Source organism: Macaca mulatta, chromosome 19, assembly GCF_049350105.2.
Source record: "Macaca mulatta isolate MMU2019108-1 chromosome 19, T2T-MMU8v2.0, whole genome shotgun sequence".
Taxonomy (NCBI): domain Eukaryota; kingdom Metazoa; phylum Chordata; class Mammalia; order Primates; family Cercopithecidae; genus Macaca; species Macaca mulatta.
In genome coordinates, this window is record NC_133424.1 from 50,401,915 (window position 1) to 50,423,565 (window position 21,651).

The 21,651-nt window shown below is 54.2% G+C and overlaps 1 protein-coding gene across 23 annotated transcripts in view; it reads right to left on the bottom strand.

Annotated features, from left to right (window-relative positions):
- Nucleotides 1–388: 388 nt before the first annotated feature.
- Nucleotides 389–21,651, bottom strand: part of LRFN1 (leucine rich repeat and fibronectin type III domain containing 1) — a 38,015-nt gene continuing 16,752 nt past the window's right edge. The window contains exons 1-5 of one of the 23 annotated variants that reach the window (XM_077982645.1): nucleotides 15,073–15,282; nucleotides 12,183–12,215; nucleotides 9,948–10,002; nucleotides 7,798–9,240; nucleotides 389–2,099 (exon numbers count right to left, since the gene is read on the bottom strand). In XM_077982645.1, the coding sequence (XP_077838771.1) occupies nucleotides 1,202–2,099; nucleotides 7,798–9,203 (2,304 nt within the window). In that variant the 5' untranslated portion in view covers nucleotides 9,204–9,240; nucleotides 9,948–10,002; nucleotides 12,183–12,215; nucleotides 15,073–15,282 and the 3' untranslated portion in view covers nucleotides 389–1,201. Of the gene's footprint in view, nucleotides 2,100–7,797; nucleotides 9,681–9,947; nucleotides 10,032–12,182; nucleotides 12,918–13,928; nucleotides 14,712–15,072; nucleotides 15,283–21,651 lie in introns of those variants that run through there. The other 22 variants (XM_028838844.2, XM_077982655.1, XM_077982644.1 and 19 more) reach the window with 22 other exon arrangements.

Consider the following 21,651-nt stretch of genomic DNA (forward strand, 5'->3'; position numbering starts at 1 on the left):
GCCTTTTTAAATCCCAGTTTTGCCACCTTGGTCCAGTTATTTAACTTTTCTGGGCCGAAATTCCCTCATCTGGAAAACAGGATAATAATACCGATGTCCTAGTGTTGTTGTGAGAATTAAATGACTTAAGTGCTTGGCACATAGTAAGTATTCAGTTAAGTGTTTGCTATTATGATCATTTTATTTTTGTGATTATTCCCCACCTCTAAGTCTCTCAGAGGATAGAAACCTGTCTGCCAGTCTCCCTTGGCCCCAGTTAGTCATCTTCCTTCATTCTCACTTAGAGTCCTTATGCTGCAATCTAGGTCACCCTCCCCAACACATACACACACACACACACAGACACACACACACACACACACAGACACACACACAGGTCAGCAGGGCCTCAGACACAGAAAAAAGTTTAATTCTGCTGCGGCGGAGGGTCCCGGCTCTGGTAGGGAGGAGGATTTGGTTTTGGATTTTGTTCATGTGGGGATTTATTTGGGAGAGTCTGGTCCTTCCAGTGGGACCTGCCCGGGAGAATGAGTAAATAGAAGAAATCCGGAGAGACAGGGAGACTAGACAAAACCAGGGAGGGCCGAGGGAGAAGAGACGACAGGACAGAGAAAGGAGAGGCAAATAGGGAAAGACAGGCCCGACAGACAGACGACAAGAGGGCAGGATAGAGACAAACGAGGGAAACAGAGAAAGGGGGACCCCAAGCCAGACCCGACGGGACCAGGGATGTGAGTGCGATGGGGTGGGGGACTTTGGAGGCCGCCGCGGGACAGAATAGGATCTAGTCCAGCCAGATACAAGAAATGGGCCCCTCGCCCCGGCCCCGGGTGCCGGGCTGGGAGAGGGGGCTCGTGTCTCAGTGCTGCAGTGTCGGGGGGCCCTGCCCCTCCCCGCGCTTCGCTGTGTAAGGCACCGGCTCCTGCGAGGTCCGCGAGCGCGCGGGGGGAGGGGTAGGAGGGGGGTCGAGGAGTCCGTAGGGGAGGGGAGGCCGGCAGCCGGTCCCCGAACCCCTCCCTGGGCACGGGGGCGTGGCCTCGAGCCGCAGCCCGAGGCCGCCCCGCCCCTTCCCGGGGGCAAAGGCGCGTCTCCACTCCGGTCCAAGGTCTTGGCGCTGCGATTTCTCCCAGTCCCGCCCCAGCGTCCGTGCGGCTGGGCGTTTGGTCTGTGGCACCCAGGCGTCCCGGCACCCACCCGCCGCTCACACGGTACTCTCCAGCATCCACTCGGTGCTGGTGAAGGCCAGGCGCGCCCTGGCGGAGCCCAGCCCCAAGTCTCCATCCTCCCCGGCCGCGCCCCCTCCAGCCCCGTCCAGGTGCGGCGTGGACCGGTGGCGCTTTGTCCGCCGGGCGCGGCGCGGGTAACTGTGGCTCTGGAATAGTGCCCCGTAGTCCCCGTCGAACGAATAGCGCTGCTGTGACCTCTGCCGGGCCGCGGCCCCCCCAGGAACCAGAGCTAGGGTAGGGGGCGCCGAGGTTGGTGGCCCCAGGGCGCCGGATCGGCTCCTTCGAGGGCCCCCCGTGGCCCAAGACTCCTCCCCGGAAGTTTCCTCGGATGGCAGCAGGCACAGCGAGGTGGCCGAGCCGCCCAGAGAACGTCCAAGGACCGCCTCCGGCTCTGCGGATGCCGCCTCCGCTGCCAGGGCCTTGGCCTCGACGGCGGGGGCGGCCTGGGACTCCACCTCGCGCAGCGCCTCGTAGCGGTCCTGGACCGGCAGGGCAGGGGCCTGCGCCGCGCCTGCGCCGTTGGTCTGCGAGCACACGTGGCTGACCCGCGGGGGCGACCTGGAACCCTTGACACGGCGGCTGTCCCCGTCGCCGTACACCTTGTAGCGGATCATGAGCAGAACGATGAAGACAAGGACCGAGGCGACGATGACGCCCCCGATGGCGATGATCATGGTGCCGCCCAAGAAATGGGCCCTCAGCGGGCGGCAGGGCGCCGGATCACCAGCGGTGGTGAACTGCACACAGCCCACTACTCGCGTTGCCGGCAGCGCGGTGGCCCCGTCGTCGTAGACCGCCAGCACGCACAAGTCGTAGGCGCGGCCCGCCGCCAGGTCATTCACCAGGAAGGTCTGACTGGTGGACGGGATCATCCTGCAGGAGGGGGCGGGGTCAGGGCGGGGTTAGTCCCACCCCCCCGAACCATGCCCCTTCGCTTTATGCCCCGCCCATGGTGAACAGTGAGGACTAAACCCTGCTACTGAAGTCTCACCCGGTACTGAGACAACAGCAGCAATTCAAGCCCCGCCGCCATCAACATATTCCCACCCTTTCAGGACCCCTCATCTGCATGCCCCGCCCTCAGACCCACCTCCTGGTTGTGTCCCATCAGCCACTGGGACAATATATCTATCATTCATATTACCTCCTCTGCATATCCGGGCTCCTGCAGGGGAGAAGTGCTATGGCTTTCAAGCCCTGCCCTCAAGGGACATGCTCCCTAGCTATGTCTCACTCTTGCTAGGACAACTACCATCCAAGGTCCTTCATCTAGGCATTTTACCCCAAAACTGGGCCAGCGACACTGGCCACCTCCCCTTTTCTGCATGCCCCATCCCCCACTCAGGTAGACACTAAGGTCAACTCACAGCGCCTGTCATATTCCTACTGGAATAATGGATGCTCTTCTAGTTCCTCTTTTATACATATTCGTGCCTTTCAGGGAAAACCATGATGCAGGTCACTCCCCCTCATCTGCATGCAGCACCTTTGGGTAAAACATCTAGCTTTGGCCGGCTGCAGTGGCTCACGCCTATAATGCCGCACTTTGGGAGGCTAGGGAGGGTGGATCACCTGAGGTTAGGAGTTCAAGACCGGCCTGGCCAACATGGTAAAACCCTGTCTCTACTAAAAATACAAAAATTAGCCAGGCGTGGTGGCAGGCGCCTGTAATCCTAGCTACTCTGGAGGCTGAGGCAGGAGAATCACTTGAACCCGGGAGGTAGAGGTTGCAGTGAGCCAAGACCAAGCCATTGCACTCTAGCCTGGGCAACAAGACTGAGACTCCGTCTCAAAAAACAAAAACAGACAAACCAAAAAACAAAACAAAACAAAAAAACATCTAGCTTTGTCTATGTCCTGGGCACAGTTTCCAAGTCCCTCAACTACATGTTCTCCAACATTGCTACAGGCCATTCCCCAACCAAATGAACCGTGGCTTCCCAAGGGCATGCCCAACAGAAGAGGGCCAAGGCCTAGTAGGAACGGCCCTCCAGAGGGGTAGATCTTATAGATGGGAGGAATGCAATGGGCTGGACAGTGTGAGCCACAGCAACGGTTACTGGCCAACACAAGCTGGGATGCAAGCTAATGATGATATCATTAGGTGCCAGGTCCTGGCTATGGTAACTTATTCATTCCTCATGCCATCTCTATGATGTAGGAATTATTATCATCCCCATTTGGGGGAAATGAGGCACAGGGAGGTTAAGAAACTTGGCAAAGTTCGCCAGGCATGGCGGTACACCCCACAATGGCCCACTAGGGATGGTTCCCCTACTGTGTGTAGGCCACATCCAGACTGCAGGCCCTGCTCCTTGTCCAGATATTAAAGGCAACCACCTCATATGTTCATGTGCCACCAGAAGTCACCAAATCACCCTACCAGGTAAGTTTCTTCCATAAAGGGGTCAAACGTAGCCAAGCACACACCATACTCCTTTCTTGCTGTAGGTCCCTCCCCTTGAATGAAGGCTAGTGTAGAGAAGTGGTTAAGATGATGACAGAGTCTGGGGGCCAGACTGCCCGTGTTTGAGTCTCTCCTCTGCCACTTGCTAGCTCTGTGACCTTAGGCAAGTTTCTCTTTTGTTTCGTTTTGTTTTGTTTGAGACAGAATCTCCCTGTGTCACCCAGGCTGGAGTGCAATGATGCAATCTCTGCCTCCTGGGTTCACTGCAACCTCTGCCTCCTGGGTTCAAGCGATTCTCCTGCCTTAGCCTCCCAGGTAGCTGGGATTACAGGCACCCACCACCACGCCTGGCTAATTTTTGTATTTTTAGTAGAGACGGGGTTTCATCATGTTGGCCAAACTGGTCTCAAACTCCTGACCTCAGGCGATCCATCCACCTCAATCTCCCAAAGTGCTGGGATTGCGGTCATGAACCACCATGCCTGGCGAACTTCACCAAGTTTCTTAACCTCCCTGTGCCTCATTTCCCCCAAATGGGGATGATAATAATTCCTACATCATAGAGATGGCATGAGGAATGAATAAGTTACCATAGCCAGGACCTGGCACCTAATGATATCATCATTAGCTTGCATCCCAGCTTGTGTTGGCCAGTAACCGTTGCTGTGGCTCACACTGTCCAGCCCATTGCATTCCTCCCATCTATAAGATCTACCCCTCTGGAGGGCCGTTCCTACTAGGCCTTGGCCCTCTTCTGTTGGGCATACCCTTTCCACACTGTGGGCCATGTCCAGCCTCAGCTAAACCTGGACTGCCCGGTCCACATTGATTTGCACGGCCAGGATGCAACCTCACAAGCTCTCCTCTCAGGCAAAGACTCTTGGTGGGTCCTGGGAGACAAGGACCACCCCTTCCTCCTCATGGGACCATGCAGAACAAGTTCCACCCCCTCTGACAGGCCATGCCCCCACCTCCAAAGGCCTGCTTATCTCTCCGATGCTTCGCCTTCCCCTCCAGCAGGGCCACCTTCTGGCCCTGAAGCTCCACCTCTGTCATCCCACCTCCAGGATGTTCTCCCACTACCAACAGCCACCCTCCCACCAAAAGACTTCCAATCAGGGCCCCGCCCCTTCATAAAGGTCCACCCACTTCTCCAACTCCACTCTACCCACCCGACTGCCATTTCAGAGACCACTGCCACCCACCCCAGCCACCCTCGGCCACTCTGGCTTTAAGCCTTCCTCCTCCTCTCTTCATCTCTCCTCTCCAGAGCTCTGGATTCCACTTGCTCCTTCCCCTAAATAGCCAGTTGCTAGGGGCTTCCCCCACCCCTTTTCAAGGACAGAGGCTGGCTCCTTAAGAAAGCTTGAGCCCAAGTGTCTCTAATTGGCTGCAACATCGAAGCAAGCAGCTAAGCAGGCTTCTGGTTGGCTGTCACTTCCGCCCATGACAGCGTGAGGAAGTTAACCCCTGTGGCACCATAGCATAGGAATCTGCAGTGGGAGTTAGAGAACCGGAACTGGGGGCCCTACGGGGAAGAGAAGAGTCCCAGGGTCTGTTGCCCAGCTGGAGACGGGGCCATCAACACCTGCATCCATGCAGGGTCTGGGGGCTTGTGAACCTCCCTCACCCCACCATGTGGTGGCCATGGGTCAGAGCAAAGGAAAGAGGGACAGAGAAGTGGAGAGTCACAGAAGCTAAGAATTATTTACAGAAATATATTATCCATCTCCCCTCCAAGCAGTGGGTGCCCAACAAATGTGTGTCAGAGTAAAAAGGACAGCTTTGCTACTTTCTGTGTGACCTTGGGCAAGTGACATCCCCCACTGAACCTCAGTTTTTCTGTCTGCAAAATGGAGAGGGGGTCATCGCGCCTTCATAGTGGAGTGGGGAAGATCAAATGAAGTAGCAAGCTTGGAAGTTCGTTGTGAGGGTTTGTGTTTTGTTCATTTGTTTGTCCTTATGTTTGTAAGGCTGGGCCAGGATCTAAGCTATCTCAGTAGGCCCAGGGCCCAGCACAAGATGGGCACACAGTAGGCATCTACTCAGTGTTTGGGACCAGAATCAAGAAGAGAGGGAAATTAGGAAGACAGAGACAAAGGAAAAGGGAGGCTTTTTTTTGTTTTTCCAGAGGGAATCTTGCTCTGTCGCCCAGGCTGGAGTCCAATGGCACGATCTCCGCTCACTTCAACCTCCACCTCCCAGGTTCAAGCGATTCTTCTGCCTCAGCCTCCTGCGTAGCTGGGATTACAGACACGTGCCATCACATCTGCCTAATTTTTGTATTTTCAGTAGAGACAGGGTTTCACCATGTTGGCCAGGCTGGTCTCGAACTCTTGACCTCAAGTGAGCCGCCCGCCTTGGCCTCCCAAAGTGCTGGGATTACAGGCACGAGCCATCGCGCCTGGCCAAGAGGCATTTTTTTCATTCAACCAAAACTGGGAAAGCACCTACTATGTGCCAGGCCTATGGCCAAGAAAACACTGGAAAGGTAGAGATGGAGGCCAAGAGGCAGGTTTCTCAGTGAAGATCTGACAGCCAGAAGCTGGGGCTCTCCACAGGTAGGGAAACAGCTCCAGCCCCTCTGGCATCTCCATGTGAAGCCAGGCACAGGACTGAAGCATTTAACTGGTGCTCTACAATGTGCATGAGGGAGGCAGAGCTAGAAGGAGAGACATCCATGTGGCAAACAACCATTTATCAAGTGCCCACTGTGTGCCAATTCTGTGACAGAGAGCCATACCAAAAAACTACCAACATGGGCCAGGTGCAGCGGCTCACACCTGTAATCCCAGCACTTTGGGAGGCCAAGGCAGGAGGATCCCTTTAGCCCAGGAGTTCAAGACCTGGCCGTACAATATAGCAAGACCTCGTCTCTACTAAAAATTTTTTTTAATTAGCCCAGTGTGGTGATGCATGCCTATAGTCCCAGCTACTCTCAGGAGTTAGGAGGATTGCTTGGAGCCCAAAAGTTTGAGGCTGCAGTGAGCTAGGATCATACCACTGCACTCCAGCCTGGGGTGATAAAACAAGACCCTGCCTCAAAAACAAAAAAAAACTACTGAGATGGAGAGACATGGCAAGGCCAGGGCTGTAACTCATAATGTACTATGGGCCACCACCTGTTGGATTATGAGCTCCCTGAGGACAGGGACTGGGTGGTTTCCCTGTGTCCCCAGCGCCCAGCTCAGGACAGCTTTGCACAAAGCAGGGGCTCTGTGCCTAATGAGGGCAGAGAAGGTGGAGAACAGAGAGGTGAAAGCCAGAGAATAAGGAGGTGATGGGAGAAAATAATTCTTTTTTCAAAATGTCTGTTGACACCATACGGTTTGTCCACACGAGGGCAATGGCTTCAAACCCAAGGGAGGGTGGAAATAACGTATTTTTCTCGTATGTTTTGTTTTCTGTTTCTGTAATGTACCCAATGTGTTGGTACGGTAGTACTGGTATATAATTTATAAATATAAATGTCACTGTAGGCCGGGTGCGGTGGCTCACACCTGTAATCCCAGCACTTTAGGAGGCCAAGGCAGGCGGATCACTTGAGGTCAGGAGTTCGAGACCAGCCTGCCCAACATGGTGAACTCCTGTCTCTACTAAAAATTCAAAACTTAGCTCGGTGTGTTGGTGGGTGCCTGTAATCCCAGCTACTTGGGAGGCTGAGGGATGAGAATCGCTTGAACTCGGGAGGCGGAGGGTTGCAGTGAGCTGAGTTCGTGCCACTGCACTCCAGCCTGGGCAACAGAGTAAGGCTCAGTCTCAAAACAAACAAACAAATAAATAAATGTCACTGTAAATGTGTGTGTGTATTTCACGCTCCAAAATGTTTAACTGAAGAGGTGCACAATCAGATTGCTTTGGGGAGCAGTGATATTGACCATGAGCCCCATGAGGCCAGGGTTCATGCTAAGCTCAGTCATTGTTAGGACTCCAGTGCCCAGCCCTGGTCGGGTTCATGTAGGTGCTCAGCGAATATTTTCTATAAGCATGAAAAATAGAGACAGTAAGAAATAGAGAGAGGAGACAGGGCACAGGAGGGCAGGGACAAGTCTCTCAGCCATCTAGAACCCTGGCTGAGCAAGAAGGCCAAGGGAATGGGCAGGTGGGAGAGAGGGTCCCCCTGGGCTTGGGAGGAGGCCCTGGGACTGCAGCACCCGCACCCACCTGTAGACGAGGGAGTCATCAACGGAGCTGTTGTACTGAACCTGGTACATGCGTATTCCGGGCACCGGCCTCTGGGCTGGCCAGCGGATGAGCACGGAGTTCGAGGTGAGCTCGGCTGCCACGAGCCGACGCTCAGCCACAGAATCATTGGCACCTGGTCGACCCGGCGTGGCGATGTCAGAGGAGCCGGGCTCGGTGAGAGGCGGCGGGGCAGCCGGCGGGGGTGCCATCAGAGGCAGAGGTACCACGCACACCTCCACGGGCGCCGTCGCTTCCCCAGCGGCATTGGAGGCGATGCAAGTGAAGGTGCCACTGTCCCTCAAGGTGGTGATGGTCACATCCAGCGTCCCGTCCCACCGGACCCGGGTCCGGCTGGAGTTCCCCAGCAGCCGCCCATCAGGTGCCACCCAGTGCACCACCGGCTCGGGGTCACCCACCGCTCGGCAGCGCAGGCTCACCGCCTGGCCTTCCACCACCAGGGCCCGGCCCCCCGCCTGCCGCGTGATCAGCGGGGGCTCACACAGGAACTCCTCCTCGGGGATGGACCAGAAGTAGCGGTCGGTGAGGTGTTCAGGCGTGGCGCAGGTCTCTAGGTCGTCCTCGCGCGTCAGCCGCCGCAGCCAGAGCAGCTCGCAGTTGCAGTGCAGGGGGTTACCGCCGAAGCTGACGGTCAGCGGCGTGGGCGGCTTGGGCCCGGTGCCCTGCGACCTCAGGAAGAGCCCATCGGGCGGGAGTTTATGCAGGCGGTTGGAGGTCATGTCCAGGCGGACCAGCTTGTGAAGCTGCACGAAGGTCCCCTCCGCGATGTGGTCGATGAGGTTGTGGTCCAGCGTGAGGGTGTTTAGGTTCACCATCTGGCCCACCGCCTCCCACGGCAGGGCCTCCAGGTTGTTGTAGGACAGGTCCAGGTCCTCCACGGTGGACAGGAAGGCGTCAAAGGCCGCCGACTCCACCCGGCGGATCTGGTTGTTTCCCAGGATCAGGTGGCGGAGATTGCCCAGGCCGCGGAGCTGGTCTCCGCGCACCTCCGCCAGGCGGTTGCTGTCCAGGTGCAGGGCCCGGAGGGCACGCAGGTCGGCGAAGGCGCCGGCCGCCACCTGGCCGATGGTGTTCCGGGAGAGGGTGAGGTGCACCAGGCTGGTCATGTTGGCGAAGTCTCGGCGGCGCACCGCCGCGATGAAGTTGTCGGTGAGCCGCAGCTCCACCACGCGCCGGTCGATGGCGGGAGGCACAAAGAGCAAGCCGGTCTTAGCACACAGCATGGTCAGTGTGGGCGCCACGTTCTGGCAGATGCAGCGGCCGGGGCAGGGCTGGCCACGAGATGCCCCCGCCCAGAGCAGCAGCAGAAAGGGCAGGGCGGCGGGCGGCGGCGAAAGGAGGGCCGAGGAGAAGGGTCCTGGAGCCATGGTGCAGTGGGAAGGCAGGAGGGGTGGGAGGTGAGACCTGCCGGGGAAGGAGCCAGTTACCTAGGCATGGGACTTGGCCGCCAAGGGATGTCTTGCTACGAGTCAGACCTGGATCCCTCCCCTACCCCTACAGCTGGGTTCCATAAGATGGTGAGAGGACCCATTATCAGCTATTAACAACAGATTACAACATTTCCATGCTGGGCACGGTGGCTCATGCCTGTAATCCCAGAACTTTGGGAGGCCGAGGCAGGCGGATCACCTGAGGTCAGGATTTCAAGACCAGCCTGGCCAACGTGGTGAAAACCTGTCTCTACTAAAAATACAAAAATTAGCCGGGCGTGGTGGCAGGCGCCTGTAATCCCAGCTACTTGGGAGGCTGAGGCTAGAGAATCGCTTGAACCGGGGAGGTGGGGGTTGCAGTGAGCGGAGATCGCGCCATTGCACTCCAGTCTGGGCGACAGAGCAAGACTCCATCTTAAAAAACAAATAAAAATAAAAATATTTCTATACTGGTTGATAGATTACCCCTGCCCCTACCTTTCGTGTCCCACCCTCACCTCTGCCCCTCCTGTAGTAGCTCCCAAACCTCTCATGATCTCCCAACCAGAGGGGTGACACCTGGCCCAGCCTGGGCCCTCCAGTACCCACTAAATATTCTAAAAAATCACTGTTAACTATGGTTTAAGGCCCTGGCTGTCCAAGCCATACTCCCTAGCTCCAAATCCCGGCTCTGATACTTACTAGCTGTGTGACCTCCAGCAAGTGTCTGAACCTCTCTGATTCTAGGTTTCTTCATCTGTAAAAGGGAGATAGAAACAGGCCTTACTGCTGTGAGGATTAAATGGATTGATGAACATAGCATACTTAGAATAGTGCCAGGCACATAAAATGTGCTTATTACATGTCAGCAATCATCATCATGATCATGAAGTGCTTAATATGTACCAGGCAGAGAACAGTGCCCTATTATTGAGAATAAGTACTTTGAAATCAAACGGACTCAGGTTCAAATCCTGGTTCCCCTTTTGCTAGCTCTGTGACCCCCAAGCCAACAATTTCCCCTAGCTAGGCTGTAATTTCTTAATCTGTAAATTGGGATGATAACTGTACCATCTTCATTCATGTACCACCGAACATGCCTAGCATACAGTAAGTACTCAATAAATGTTAAGGGTTTCCCCCCTCCCACCTCTGGCATTGGCAGGGAGAGTGTGAAAGTGGGAGGGACTGAGAAAAACACATCTGAGTCTTCCAGTTCAGCCTCAGGAAGTCCTTCTCTGAGGTCTGGTTTCATCCTGGGCTCAGCTGAGCTCCCAAGCAGGGCAGACTTTCATGCTCACATCTTTGGGTACACACAACACACACACACACTCACACACTCGCACACTCACGCTATGTCTCTGCTCCAGGCAAAACCTTCCGGCAGGGATTCCCCCTGCGGCGGCTGCAGCCCACGACATGTCAGTTCCCATCACAACACAGGGTGGGTGGGGGGTGAAGAGGAAAGGATGGGAAGGGGGCGTCCCTGAAACTGTTTTCACCCCACCCTGCCCTGGGTCCTAGCCCCTGCTGGCCTACCTCCTGGGAATCTGTGTTTGGGGCTATGGCCTTAGGTGGCTTTGATCTTCCTGGCCTTGGGGAGGGGGCCTGGGACTGAGACCAGGAAAGTCAGAGAGAGAGGTGAAGAGAGACAGGGAGAGATGAGGGGAGGGAGAAGTGGACTGGCAAAGAGAGAGAGAGACAGATTCGGAGAGAAACAGAGAGACAAAAAGACAATGAGTCTGAAAGGAAGGTGAACAGACAGAAAACTGAGAGCGAAGAATGAGACACAGAAAAGAGAGACACAGAGATGGAGAGAAAAATAGACACAGTATTAGAGAGACACAGACAGAAGAGGAAAGAGACAGCGACTAAGGGAGACAATGACCAGGCTGAAGGTGGAAAAAGAGGCTGGATCGGGGTGTCCTACCATCTCTGAGTTCACCCCAAACCTGTCCTTCGCTCCCTATAGATCACTACTCTATAATGTACTGGAAACTCTGGCCTAGAAAGGGGGACGCCAGAATTAGGAGCCCGAGTCTGCACCTGCTTGGCTGCGGGGTCGCCAGGGCTCAGAACCCCAGTCTATGAAACAGAAGTCCAGAGCCTCGCCTCCAACAGCTGGGGTGGGACTCAAATGGAGGGAATAATAATAGCAATGGAAATAGCTAACATTTATGGAGAGCAGTGCAGCACTGCAAGACAGAATCCACCCTACTGCCTGGGTTCAGACCTCACCTCCCCACTGTGTGACTTTAATAAAGGGACTTCCCCTCTCTGTGCCTCAGTGTGCTCATCTGTCAAATGGGAATAACAATGGCACCTACTTCATAAGGTTGCTATGAGGATTCAATGAGATAATATTTTATGACATGCTTAGAATAGTTCCTGACAAAGTAAACACTACATACATGGGAGCTGCTGCTATTATCATTATTATTATTATTACTATTATTATTATTAATTTATTATTTTCTCCAGCTTTCTCAGCCACCAGCAGGCCAGGCTATCAGGAGATCTTCCCACACCCATGCACACGCACACACAAAATGCAAAAACATATTCATTCAACCCTCTAAATGCAGGGATCATTTCATATCTTGATATATTCTTGTATCCTTTACTGATATCATGAGGAAACCCTGCTTTCCCAACCACCTTAACCATCCTAAGAATGAATGTCTCTTGGTGTAAAACCCCTACCTGCTCCCCAGAGCCACCTGGCCACCGCAAGCCCTCACCCAACTTTGATGTTCCTGACCTTGTCATCACTCCCCAGCCTTGGGAAGAGTGGTGGGCACCTGGTCCTTCAGGAAACTGTCATCCCCTGAACTGAAATCCATGCAAGGCAGGGTTCCAGACCCCCAGCTGGCTGACAGCGAGCCCCATCACCCCATATCTCTCTCTCTCTCTCTGAAGCCTTACGGCTCTACTCACCTCTCTTCAGGGAGTCAGGGCCTGGGCCAGCACCTGCAAAGGAACACAACCACCTTGTTAGCATCGTTCTGGCTCTTCTCTGGGCACCAGACCCTGCCTTGGAGACCATCCCAGTCAAGGAAGTCCCTGGTGTGATCACTCTCTCAGTCCTCCTGTGGCGGGGTTTGCATAGTCTCACAGGAACCCGGAAGTCCTCTCTGGAATCCTAGGAGATCAGGCCTCAGGGCTGTTCACCCTCAAAAGCCCAGGAGTCGAGGACTTTAGCCCTTTGTCCTCTGGGGTTTCAGGAGCCAAGAACCCTAGCTCCCTCCTCTCTGACCCAAGAGTCCAGACCAGACCCCTGGCCCTCCTTTAAAACCCAAGAGTTTACATCCCAGCCCCTCAACTACAAAGTCCTGAAAGGTACCAAGAGCTGGAGAAGGGCCCAAGTTGCCCATCCTTGCCATGATACCGTTGCCCACACCAACATGTGTGGCCATGTCAGAACCCACACAAGCCCACAACCCCAGTCTCTACATCTGGATTTCTATGAATACAGCAACATGATCTGTGTGCCCGCCGCCCTCTATGGGCATTTGGCCTGGCACATGGACACACTGTATCCAGGGACCCCAGCATACCAGAGGTCATGCCACATGGGCCTCAAACCCACTGAGCCCAGAAGTAGGGACAGCCTTGTGCCAGGGCACAGACACACGTGTCCTTCACATACATGTCTGAACACATACAACCCCACTCCCCAGAGACCAACACCAAAACACAAACAGACAACATAGATGGATACATACCCTCAAGGTTGACACACCTGCATGCAACAACACACGTACAAGACTGACTCTGCCATGCACGTTCACACACGCAAATGCACAAATACAACAGAGAAACTCATGTGCCCCCTAACAGACAACCAGGTACATGCATTTACAACAGATATACCTTGCACACTCACCAGCACACAGGGGCACACACACCTAACAAACACACACACACCTGCACAAAGACACACAAGTACACACTCTTAAATGCCCACACTCATACAACTTCACACATCTCCATGTTGCAAAGTTGATACAGCACCACGCCAACAGATAGACACCTCACACACATACACACACACACAGAACCACAAGCATACAGATAGGAGGTTGATCCACACTGGAACATGCACACAGGCACAAAAAGATCCACCTTTGCAGACACACCAAGGTGTTCACTCATAACAGACACATGCTCATACAACAGTCCTGTGATTTACACACTTAAAAATGCACAGAAAATACTGAACCACAGTAGCATAGTCAGTAGACAGGCCCAGATTCACACTCACACAGTCTTGGACACACATCCCTCTCAGCCCTGAGGCACCCCCCCACCACCCCACCTACTTACTTCCCAGGCCCAAGAAATCCCAACATCCCTCCAGCACATTCAGCATCCTCCCCCTCACACCCCAAAAAACCAGGGCACAAGCCAGGCCAGAGGTCAGAGTTCAGCAGGTGGAAACTCAGGATTTGGGGGCTTGAGTCCTAGATCACCGTTTCAAGGAGATCCTCCCACCAGCAGCCCCAAAGGTCCCCCAGCCTGGCCATCAGGATGGAGGTAACTCTGGCTCCATCTGCAGATGTCTGGATGGTGGGGGAATTAGGGTGGAGTGGGTGGGGAAGGGCCGGGTCTTCACCCCCCAACCCCCACCTCAGGGCCCATCTGTCCATTTCTCGGCCTCTCATCCCCCCTCCATCTGTCCACCTCCTGGCCGCCCATCCCCCCCCCAACCACCAGGAAGGGGAAGACATGGCCGCTTCCCCGAGGACCGCTAAGGACCCCCCAGTTGACATGGACCGAGGGAGCGGTGAACTCCCCTCCCCCAAATCCACACCGAGGCCTGGACCCACAAGGCGCCGAGCCTCAGCCACCAAGCCGGCAACCTGCCGTGGACTCACAGATACACACCCTCGGAGACATACAACCCGCAGACACACACACACACACACAAATGGACACCCGAGCGGGCACACCCGGCTCCACAGACCCGGGGATGGACATCCAACCCGGACACAAACACCCAGCGCAGCTAGCCGCGCACGCACACGGGCTTGGGGGGACCCACACCTGGGCACACAACCCACGCACACACACACCTGCACACAGCCCCTCCGATGGGCGCGCGACAGCCCCCAGACACACAGCCGGAGGGGCGGCCGCTCGGGGGGACACGAGTGCACAGCCGGACACGCCGGCCCGGCTCGACACCCCGCGCACACCCGATGGCCACACGGGCAGGGAGCCGCACACGCCGGCGCCGGGCACACACAGGGCCGCGCGGGCGCACGCCGGGCCCGCCGCAGCGCCGGGGACACACACTCGCACGCTCGCACGCTCACACCCGCGCACACACCCGCGCCCCCGCCCGCCGCTCCCCGGCCGCTGCGGGCCGCGCTCACCCAGCCCGGGGGGGCCCCGGGCCCGGCCCCGCCGCCGCCGCCTCGCTCCGCGCCATGGTGGGGGGAGGGCCGGGGGAGGGGGCGCGGTGCCGCGGGGCCGCCTCCCTCCCGCCTCCCGCCCTCCCTCCCGAGCCGCCGCCGAGCTCCGCCCTCCGCGCCGCCCGCCGCCACCGCCGCCGCAAGGGGGGAGGGGGCGCCGACTGGTGGGGGCGGGCGGGCGGGGCGGTCGCACACCCGGGATCCCCGCCCCGAGTCCGCCGCAGACCCCTCTCCACTGCGGAGCCGCCGCGGGCCCGCCCCCGACCCCTCCCCAGCCCCACCCCCAGCCCTGCCGGCCTCCCTGGAGACCCCCCCCAGACCACGCCCCAACTGGCCTGGGGACCCCGGATCTCCCCACAGAGACCTCCGATCACGTCCTAATACCCAGGGGACCTCGGATCAGGCCTCACCTCTTTTGAGAACCCAGGCGATGTCCTAGGGCCACCCAGGACCACAAATCATGCCCTGCTCTCCTGCTTGATCTCAGACTGTGACCCACACACTGTCAGGAACCCCAGACCATGCCCCGGAACCCAGAAGAATCCCAAATCATATCCCAGCATCCAAGGGGATCCAGACCACCGCACCTGCAACCCTAAATCATATCCCAACATTCAGACGGACCCCCAGACCACACCCCTTCCCTCAGAGACCCCAAATCATACCCTAACATCCAGAGAAACTTCAGACCATATGTCAGCCAAATCCCAGATGGTGCCTGACTCCCTTTGGGGACCCAAACCACATTCTACAGCCACCAGAACCACAAACCATATTCCACTCCTTCTTGGGGACCCCCAGCCATGTCCTTCTACCCTCAAGGATCCTAACCCATTCCCTTACCACCAGTATGAACTCCAAACCATGCCTAACTTCTAGGGGGCCCTAAAATGTCTCTAATGCCCATGGGAGACCCTTAAACTTTCCCCATTAACCCCATTAGACCCCAAGCCATCCTCAACCCCTTTGGTGAACTTAGACCTCTCTCCTTCCCCTCCAAGACATGGTTTGGTTCCCAAAATCCCCCATTTAGCCCCATTTTTTCCCACCCCCCTACTAGTCCTGTCCCCTTAAGGACCCGCCTCCTTCCTGCTCCAATTCTTTCTCTCGGACCCTGAAAGTTCTGCCTCCCTGTGACTTTCATGGAGCCCAGAATGCCTTGCTCCTTCCTAGTTCAGAACCCTTTGCACATCCCCTGTCCCATAGCTGAACCCCATCCCTTCCCTCAAACCCCACTGAGTATCTCAGGCCACCCTCCTTCTCTTTCTGAGATATTCACAGGGTCCCTAAACCCAGCAACTTCTCCCCTAAAAATCTGTGTTGTTGCATGCAATGCCCCAGATTCCTGGGGTCTCAAACCCTTCTCACTTTGGATCCCACTGTACAGAGGTCCTCCCCTAAACCCCTTTCCCAATTTTTTTTTTTTTTTTTAGACAAAGTCTCACTCTGTTGCCCAGGCTGGAGCAGAGTGGCATGATCTCAGCTCACTGCAATCTCCACCTCCCAGGTTCAAGCGATTCTCCTGCCTCGGCCTCCCTAGTAGCTGGGATTGCAGGTGTGTAATACCACACCTGGCTAATTTTTCTTTTCTTTTTCTTTCTTTCTTTTTCTTTTCTTTTTTCTTTTTTTTTGAGACAGAGTCTTGCTCTGTTGCCCAGGCTGGAATGCACTGGCATGGTCTCCGCTCACCAAAACCTCTGCCTCCCAGGTTCGAGCAATTCTCCTGCCTCAGCCTCCCGAGTAGCTGGGACTACAGGCATGTCCCACCATTCCTGGCTACTTTTTGTATTTTTAGTGGAGGTGGGGTTTTACCATGTTCGCCAGGCTAGTCTCGAACTCTTGGCCTCAAGTGATCTGCCTGCCTCAGCCTCCCAAAGTGCTGGGATTACAGGCATGAGTCACCGCACCCAGTCTAATTTTTCTTTTTGTTTGTTTGTTTGTTTGTTTTTGAGTCAGAGTCTCGCTCCATCACCCAGGCAGGAGTGCACTGGCGTGATCACAGCTCACTGCAGCCTTGACCTCCTGGGCTCAAGTGATCCTCCCATCTCAGGCTCCTCAGTAGCTGTTTAGTTTTTGGTTTTGGTTTTTTATAAATGGAGTCTCACTATGTCCCCATGCTGGTCTTGAACTCCTGAACACGGTAGTCATGAGCCACTGTGCCTGGCCTATTTACATGAAGCCTGCCCTATCCCCCAGATCAAGCTCAGCTCTGCAGATAACTCCTTCCAGTGAACCTTAACCCCACATGCAACTCTGAGATGCCCCTGGGGACACTCACAATTCCCCTAGTCTCCAGACTCCACCCTTCATCGCCACCACCCAGGCAGCATCCCCACCTCCCACCACAGTTGCTAGTGCTCCCTGCTGGAGCGTGGGGGTAGGAATAACAACAACAACACAAGTGAACACATATACAGCACTATTTATGTGCCAGAAATGATTCTAAGGGTTTCACATCTATCACTTCATTCAATCTTCACAACAGCCAGATGAAGAGGTCCTATTACCATCTCCCTTTTATGGATAAGAGAAATAGAGGCACAGAGAGGTTCGGTCACTTGCCCAAGGTCGCACAGATAGCACGTGGCAGAACAGGGTAGGGGTGAAGGGGAAAGAGGGTGAGGGCAGGCCTGGGCTGGACAGGAGTAGAAAAGAGAGGGAGAGAAAAAAAAGATAATAATAAAAGAGACAGAGATGGAAGAAGAAAGAAGTTGAAACCAAGGGAGATATGCCTCATTCGTACAGCCAATTTGACCCTGTGAGCTCTGGCCCCAGCTGACCGTATTGCCTCAGACTCCCAAAGTGCTGGGTTTACAGGCGTGCACCACCACTCCTGGCCCCTCTTTCAGTTTTAACCATGGCTTTTCTTTACTTTTTCGAGACAGGGCCTCACTCTGTTACCCAGGCTGGAGTGCAGTGGCATGATCTTGGCTCACTGCAACCTCTGCCTCCTGGGCTCAAGCAATTCTCCCACCTCAGCCTGAGTAGCTGGGACTACAGGCGCCCACCACCATGCCTGGCTAATTTTTGTACTTTTAGTAGAGATGGAGTTTTGCCATGTTAGCCAGGCTGGTCTTGAACTCCTGATCTCAAGTGATCCACCCACCTCAGACTCCCAAAGTGCTGGGATTACAGGTGTGAGCCACCACACCTGACCACTTGTTCAGTTTCTACGATGACTTTCCTATTCCTCCAACACACCAGCCCACAGCAGCAGCCCCTGAGCATATGCATTCTTCTCCCCTTTCCATGGTTGCCGGTTCGTTCTTTTCATGATGGTCTTAAATGTAATCCCTTCAGAGAGACCTTCCTTTTGCATCCCCAATTTACAGACACCATCCCTACCTGGGCCCCCAACCAGCGTTCTGATGTTACTTTGAAATGAAGAAGAAGAAGAAGAAGAAGAAGAAGAAGAAGAAGAAGAAGAAGAAGAAGAAGAAGAAGAAGAAGAAGAAGAAGAAGAAGAAGAAGAAGAAGAAGGAGGAGGAGGAGGAGGAGGAGGAGGAGGAGGAGGAGGAGGAGGAGGAGGAGGAGGAGGAGGAGGAGGAGGAGGAGGAGGAGGAGGAGGAGGAGGAGGAGGAGAAGAATGAGAAGAAGGAGAAGAAGGAGAAGAAGGAGAAGAAGGAGAAGAGGAAGAAGAAGAAGAAGGAGGAGGAGGAGGAGGAGGAGGAGGAGGAGAAGAATGAGAAGAAGGAGAAGAAGGAGAAGAAGGAGAAGAAGGAGAAGAAGGAGAAGAAGAAGAAGAGGAAGAGGAAGAGGAAGAGGAAGAGGAAGAAGAAGAAGAAGAAGAAGGAGAAGAGGAAGAAGAAGAAGGAGGAGGAGGAGGAGGAGAAGAAGAAGAGGAGGAAGAAGAGTTGCTGGATGGATATATGATGAAGTAATACAGTGATATGTCTGTGGTGGTATCTAGGTGATCAGTATATAAGTGTTCACTATAAAATTATTTCAACTCAGTCTGGGTGTGGTGGCTTACATCTGTAATCTCAGCATTTTGGAAGGTCGAGGAGGGAGGATCACTTGAGCCCAGGAGTTCAAGACCAGCCGGGCAACATAGCGAGACCCTATCTCTAATAAACTTCTATATATATGTATGTATGTAGGTATATATACACACACATATATATGTGTGTATTATATATGTGTGTGTATATGTACATATATATTATATATGTGTGTATATATGAAATAATTATTTATGTGTGTGTATATATACATATATACACACACACACACACACATATAATTATTTGAATTTGGCTGCGTGTTTGAAATGTTTCATAGTAAATGTTAGGGAATGTTCTCTGGCGGCAACAAACAGCCCCACCAGGTGCCACCATTTCTATCACCTTATTTCCCTTATAGTACTATCAGTCTCTTTATTTTTATCTTAAAAGGAAAAAAAGAGATGAGGTCCTGCTATGTTGCCCAGGTTGGTCTCGAACTCCTGGGCTCAAGCCATTCTCCTGCCTTGGCCTCCCAAAGTGTTGGGATTACAGGTGTGAACCACTGCGCCTGGCTCTTGTCACCCTCTTATTTTATTTGTTTACTTGTTTACTTATTTATTGTTATTTATTGACTGTCTAGTCATTGAAATGTAAGCCTCCCAAGAGAAGTGGCATGGTCACCCACATCCTCCAGTGCCCAGAATAGTGATTGCCAGGAACTCAGTAAAGATATGCTCTTTTTAAAGACAGGGTCTCCCTCTGTCACCCAGGCTGGAGTGCAGTGGCATGATCATGGCTCACTGCAGCCCTGACCTCCCCAGGCTCAGGTGATCCTCCCACTTCAGCCTCCCAACTACAGGCACGCACCCCCACACCCAGCTAATTTTTTCTTTTTTTTTTTTTTTTTTGAGACGGAGTCTCGCTCTGTAGCCCGGGCTGGAGTGCAGTGGCCGGATCTCAGCTCACTGCAAGCTCCGCCTCCCAGGTTTACGCCATTCTCCTGCCTCAGCCTCCCAAGTAGCTGGGACTACAGGCGCCCGCCACCTCGCCCGGCTAGTTTTTTGTATTTTTTAGTAGAGACGGGGTTTCACGGTGTTCGCCAGGATGGTCTCGATCTCCTGACCTCGTGATCCACCGGTCTCGGCCTCCCAAAGTGCTGGGATTACAGGCTTGAGCCACCGCGCCCGGCCAATTTTTTCATTTTTGTAGAGAAGTGGTCTCATTCTGTTGTCCAGGCTGATCGCACACGCCTGGGCTCTAAGATTTCCAGCCTCGGCCCTCCAAAATGTAGGGATTACAAGGCATGAGCCACTGCACCCAGACAACATGTGTTTTATTTATTTATTTATTTATTTATTTATTTAGAGACGGAGTTTTGCTCTTGTTGCCCAGGCTGGAGCGCAATGGCGCGATCTCGGCTCATTGCAACCTCTGCCTCCCCGGCTCAAGTGAATTCTCCTGCCTCAACCTCCCGAGTAGCTGGGATTACAGGCACGTACCACCACGCCCAGCTATTTTTTGTATTTTTAGTAGAGATGGGGTTTCACCATGTTGACCAGGCTGGTCTCAAACTCCTGACCTTAGGTGATCCTCTGGGATTACAGGCATGAGCCACCGTGCCTGGCCCAACATGTGTTCTTGAATGCGTCTTGGGAGAGGACTGGGGAGCTAGTATGGCTCCAGACTCAGTTCAGGGACCACAGAAAGGAATAAATACGACCTCCTAGCCCAGGTTCCCTAGAATGGTATACCCAGCAGCTGGAGAATGTCCCATAAGGTAAGGGAATGTGCGAGTTGGCCTGAAAAACGGGCAACAGGTTGAAGTAGATATCTTAATTGTTTCCGTAGAGCCCTAATTCCCGCCCCAAACCTAACACAGACCCTCTACCAATACCATTATTCTGGCCCCGCTCCAAGCCTAGGCCCCACCCCCCAGACTCTTAGGCCCTGCCCCAAAGCAAAAACTCCAGCCCTTTTAAAGCTAAGCAAGGCCCATTCCGGTCCGAGCCCTATCCCTCTGTCTTAGACACCACTCCCAAGTATAAAATATTCAGAACGCCTCAGTCTAGCCCCGCCCCCTCAGTCCAAGCCACACCCCCCACCTTGCTCCTCCCTGATAGCATCCTAGCTCTCCGCCTAAACTTGGTCCCTGATGCCTAAGCTAGGCCTGGCACTCTCAGCTCTGTCCTAAAGACCAGCCTCCGCCTCTCCAACATGAGCCCTGCTCACATTCAAGGTTAGGAAGTCCCCCAAGTCTAGGGCACCGACTCAAAAATTAGGGAGCTTGGATCTGTGGGCGTTTAGAGGATAGGTTGGTGGAACTAGAGAAGATGGTCCCCAGTTTGTACTGCCTCTCCAGGGAGTCTCCCCAAACCCGAAGACACGCCCCATTGTGCTAACTCCTCATTGGATGGTGCAGTGTGTTCTGGCCTCTCTGATTGGTCCTTCCACAATCCCTAGCCATACTCCCTCTGCATCAGACTGCACCTGTGAGCCACCCTTTCTGACCGACCGCTGCTTTCGCAGGCTTTGCTCCTGATCAGGCAAGTCCTTGCGCATGGCTTTTTCTGATTGGACTGTTTGTAATCACAAGCCTGGATGGAACAGAAGTTCCACTATGGAGGGTGGGAGTACCAAGGAGGAGAAGGAGGAGAAGAAGGAGGAGGAGCAGAAGGTGGTTCCCTAAATCTCTTGCCTAAGAGAGGGTGTGGCCATTGACCCCAAGATAGCCTGGGGTTAGTGTTCTAACTGTACAGACCACAGGTGTCTTTGTCTTCTATGCCTCAGTTTTGTTTTGTTTTGTTTTGTTTTGTTTTGTTTTGTTTTTCATCTTTAAGTTGGGGAAAATAATAGTACCTTTTTCATGAGGTGTTGTAAGAATTAAATGAGCTAATGCCTATAAAATGCTTCTAGAAGTACCTGGTACATAGGAAGCCCTCAAGAGGAGGGTCAGCTATTAGTATTCATTTGATCATGTAAGTGCATGACCTTGGATGAGTCCCTCTGCCTCTCTGACCTCTGCAGGCCAGGAGTTCCTTGTCCATT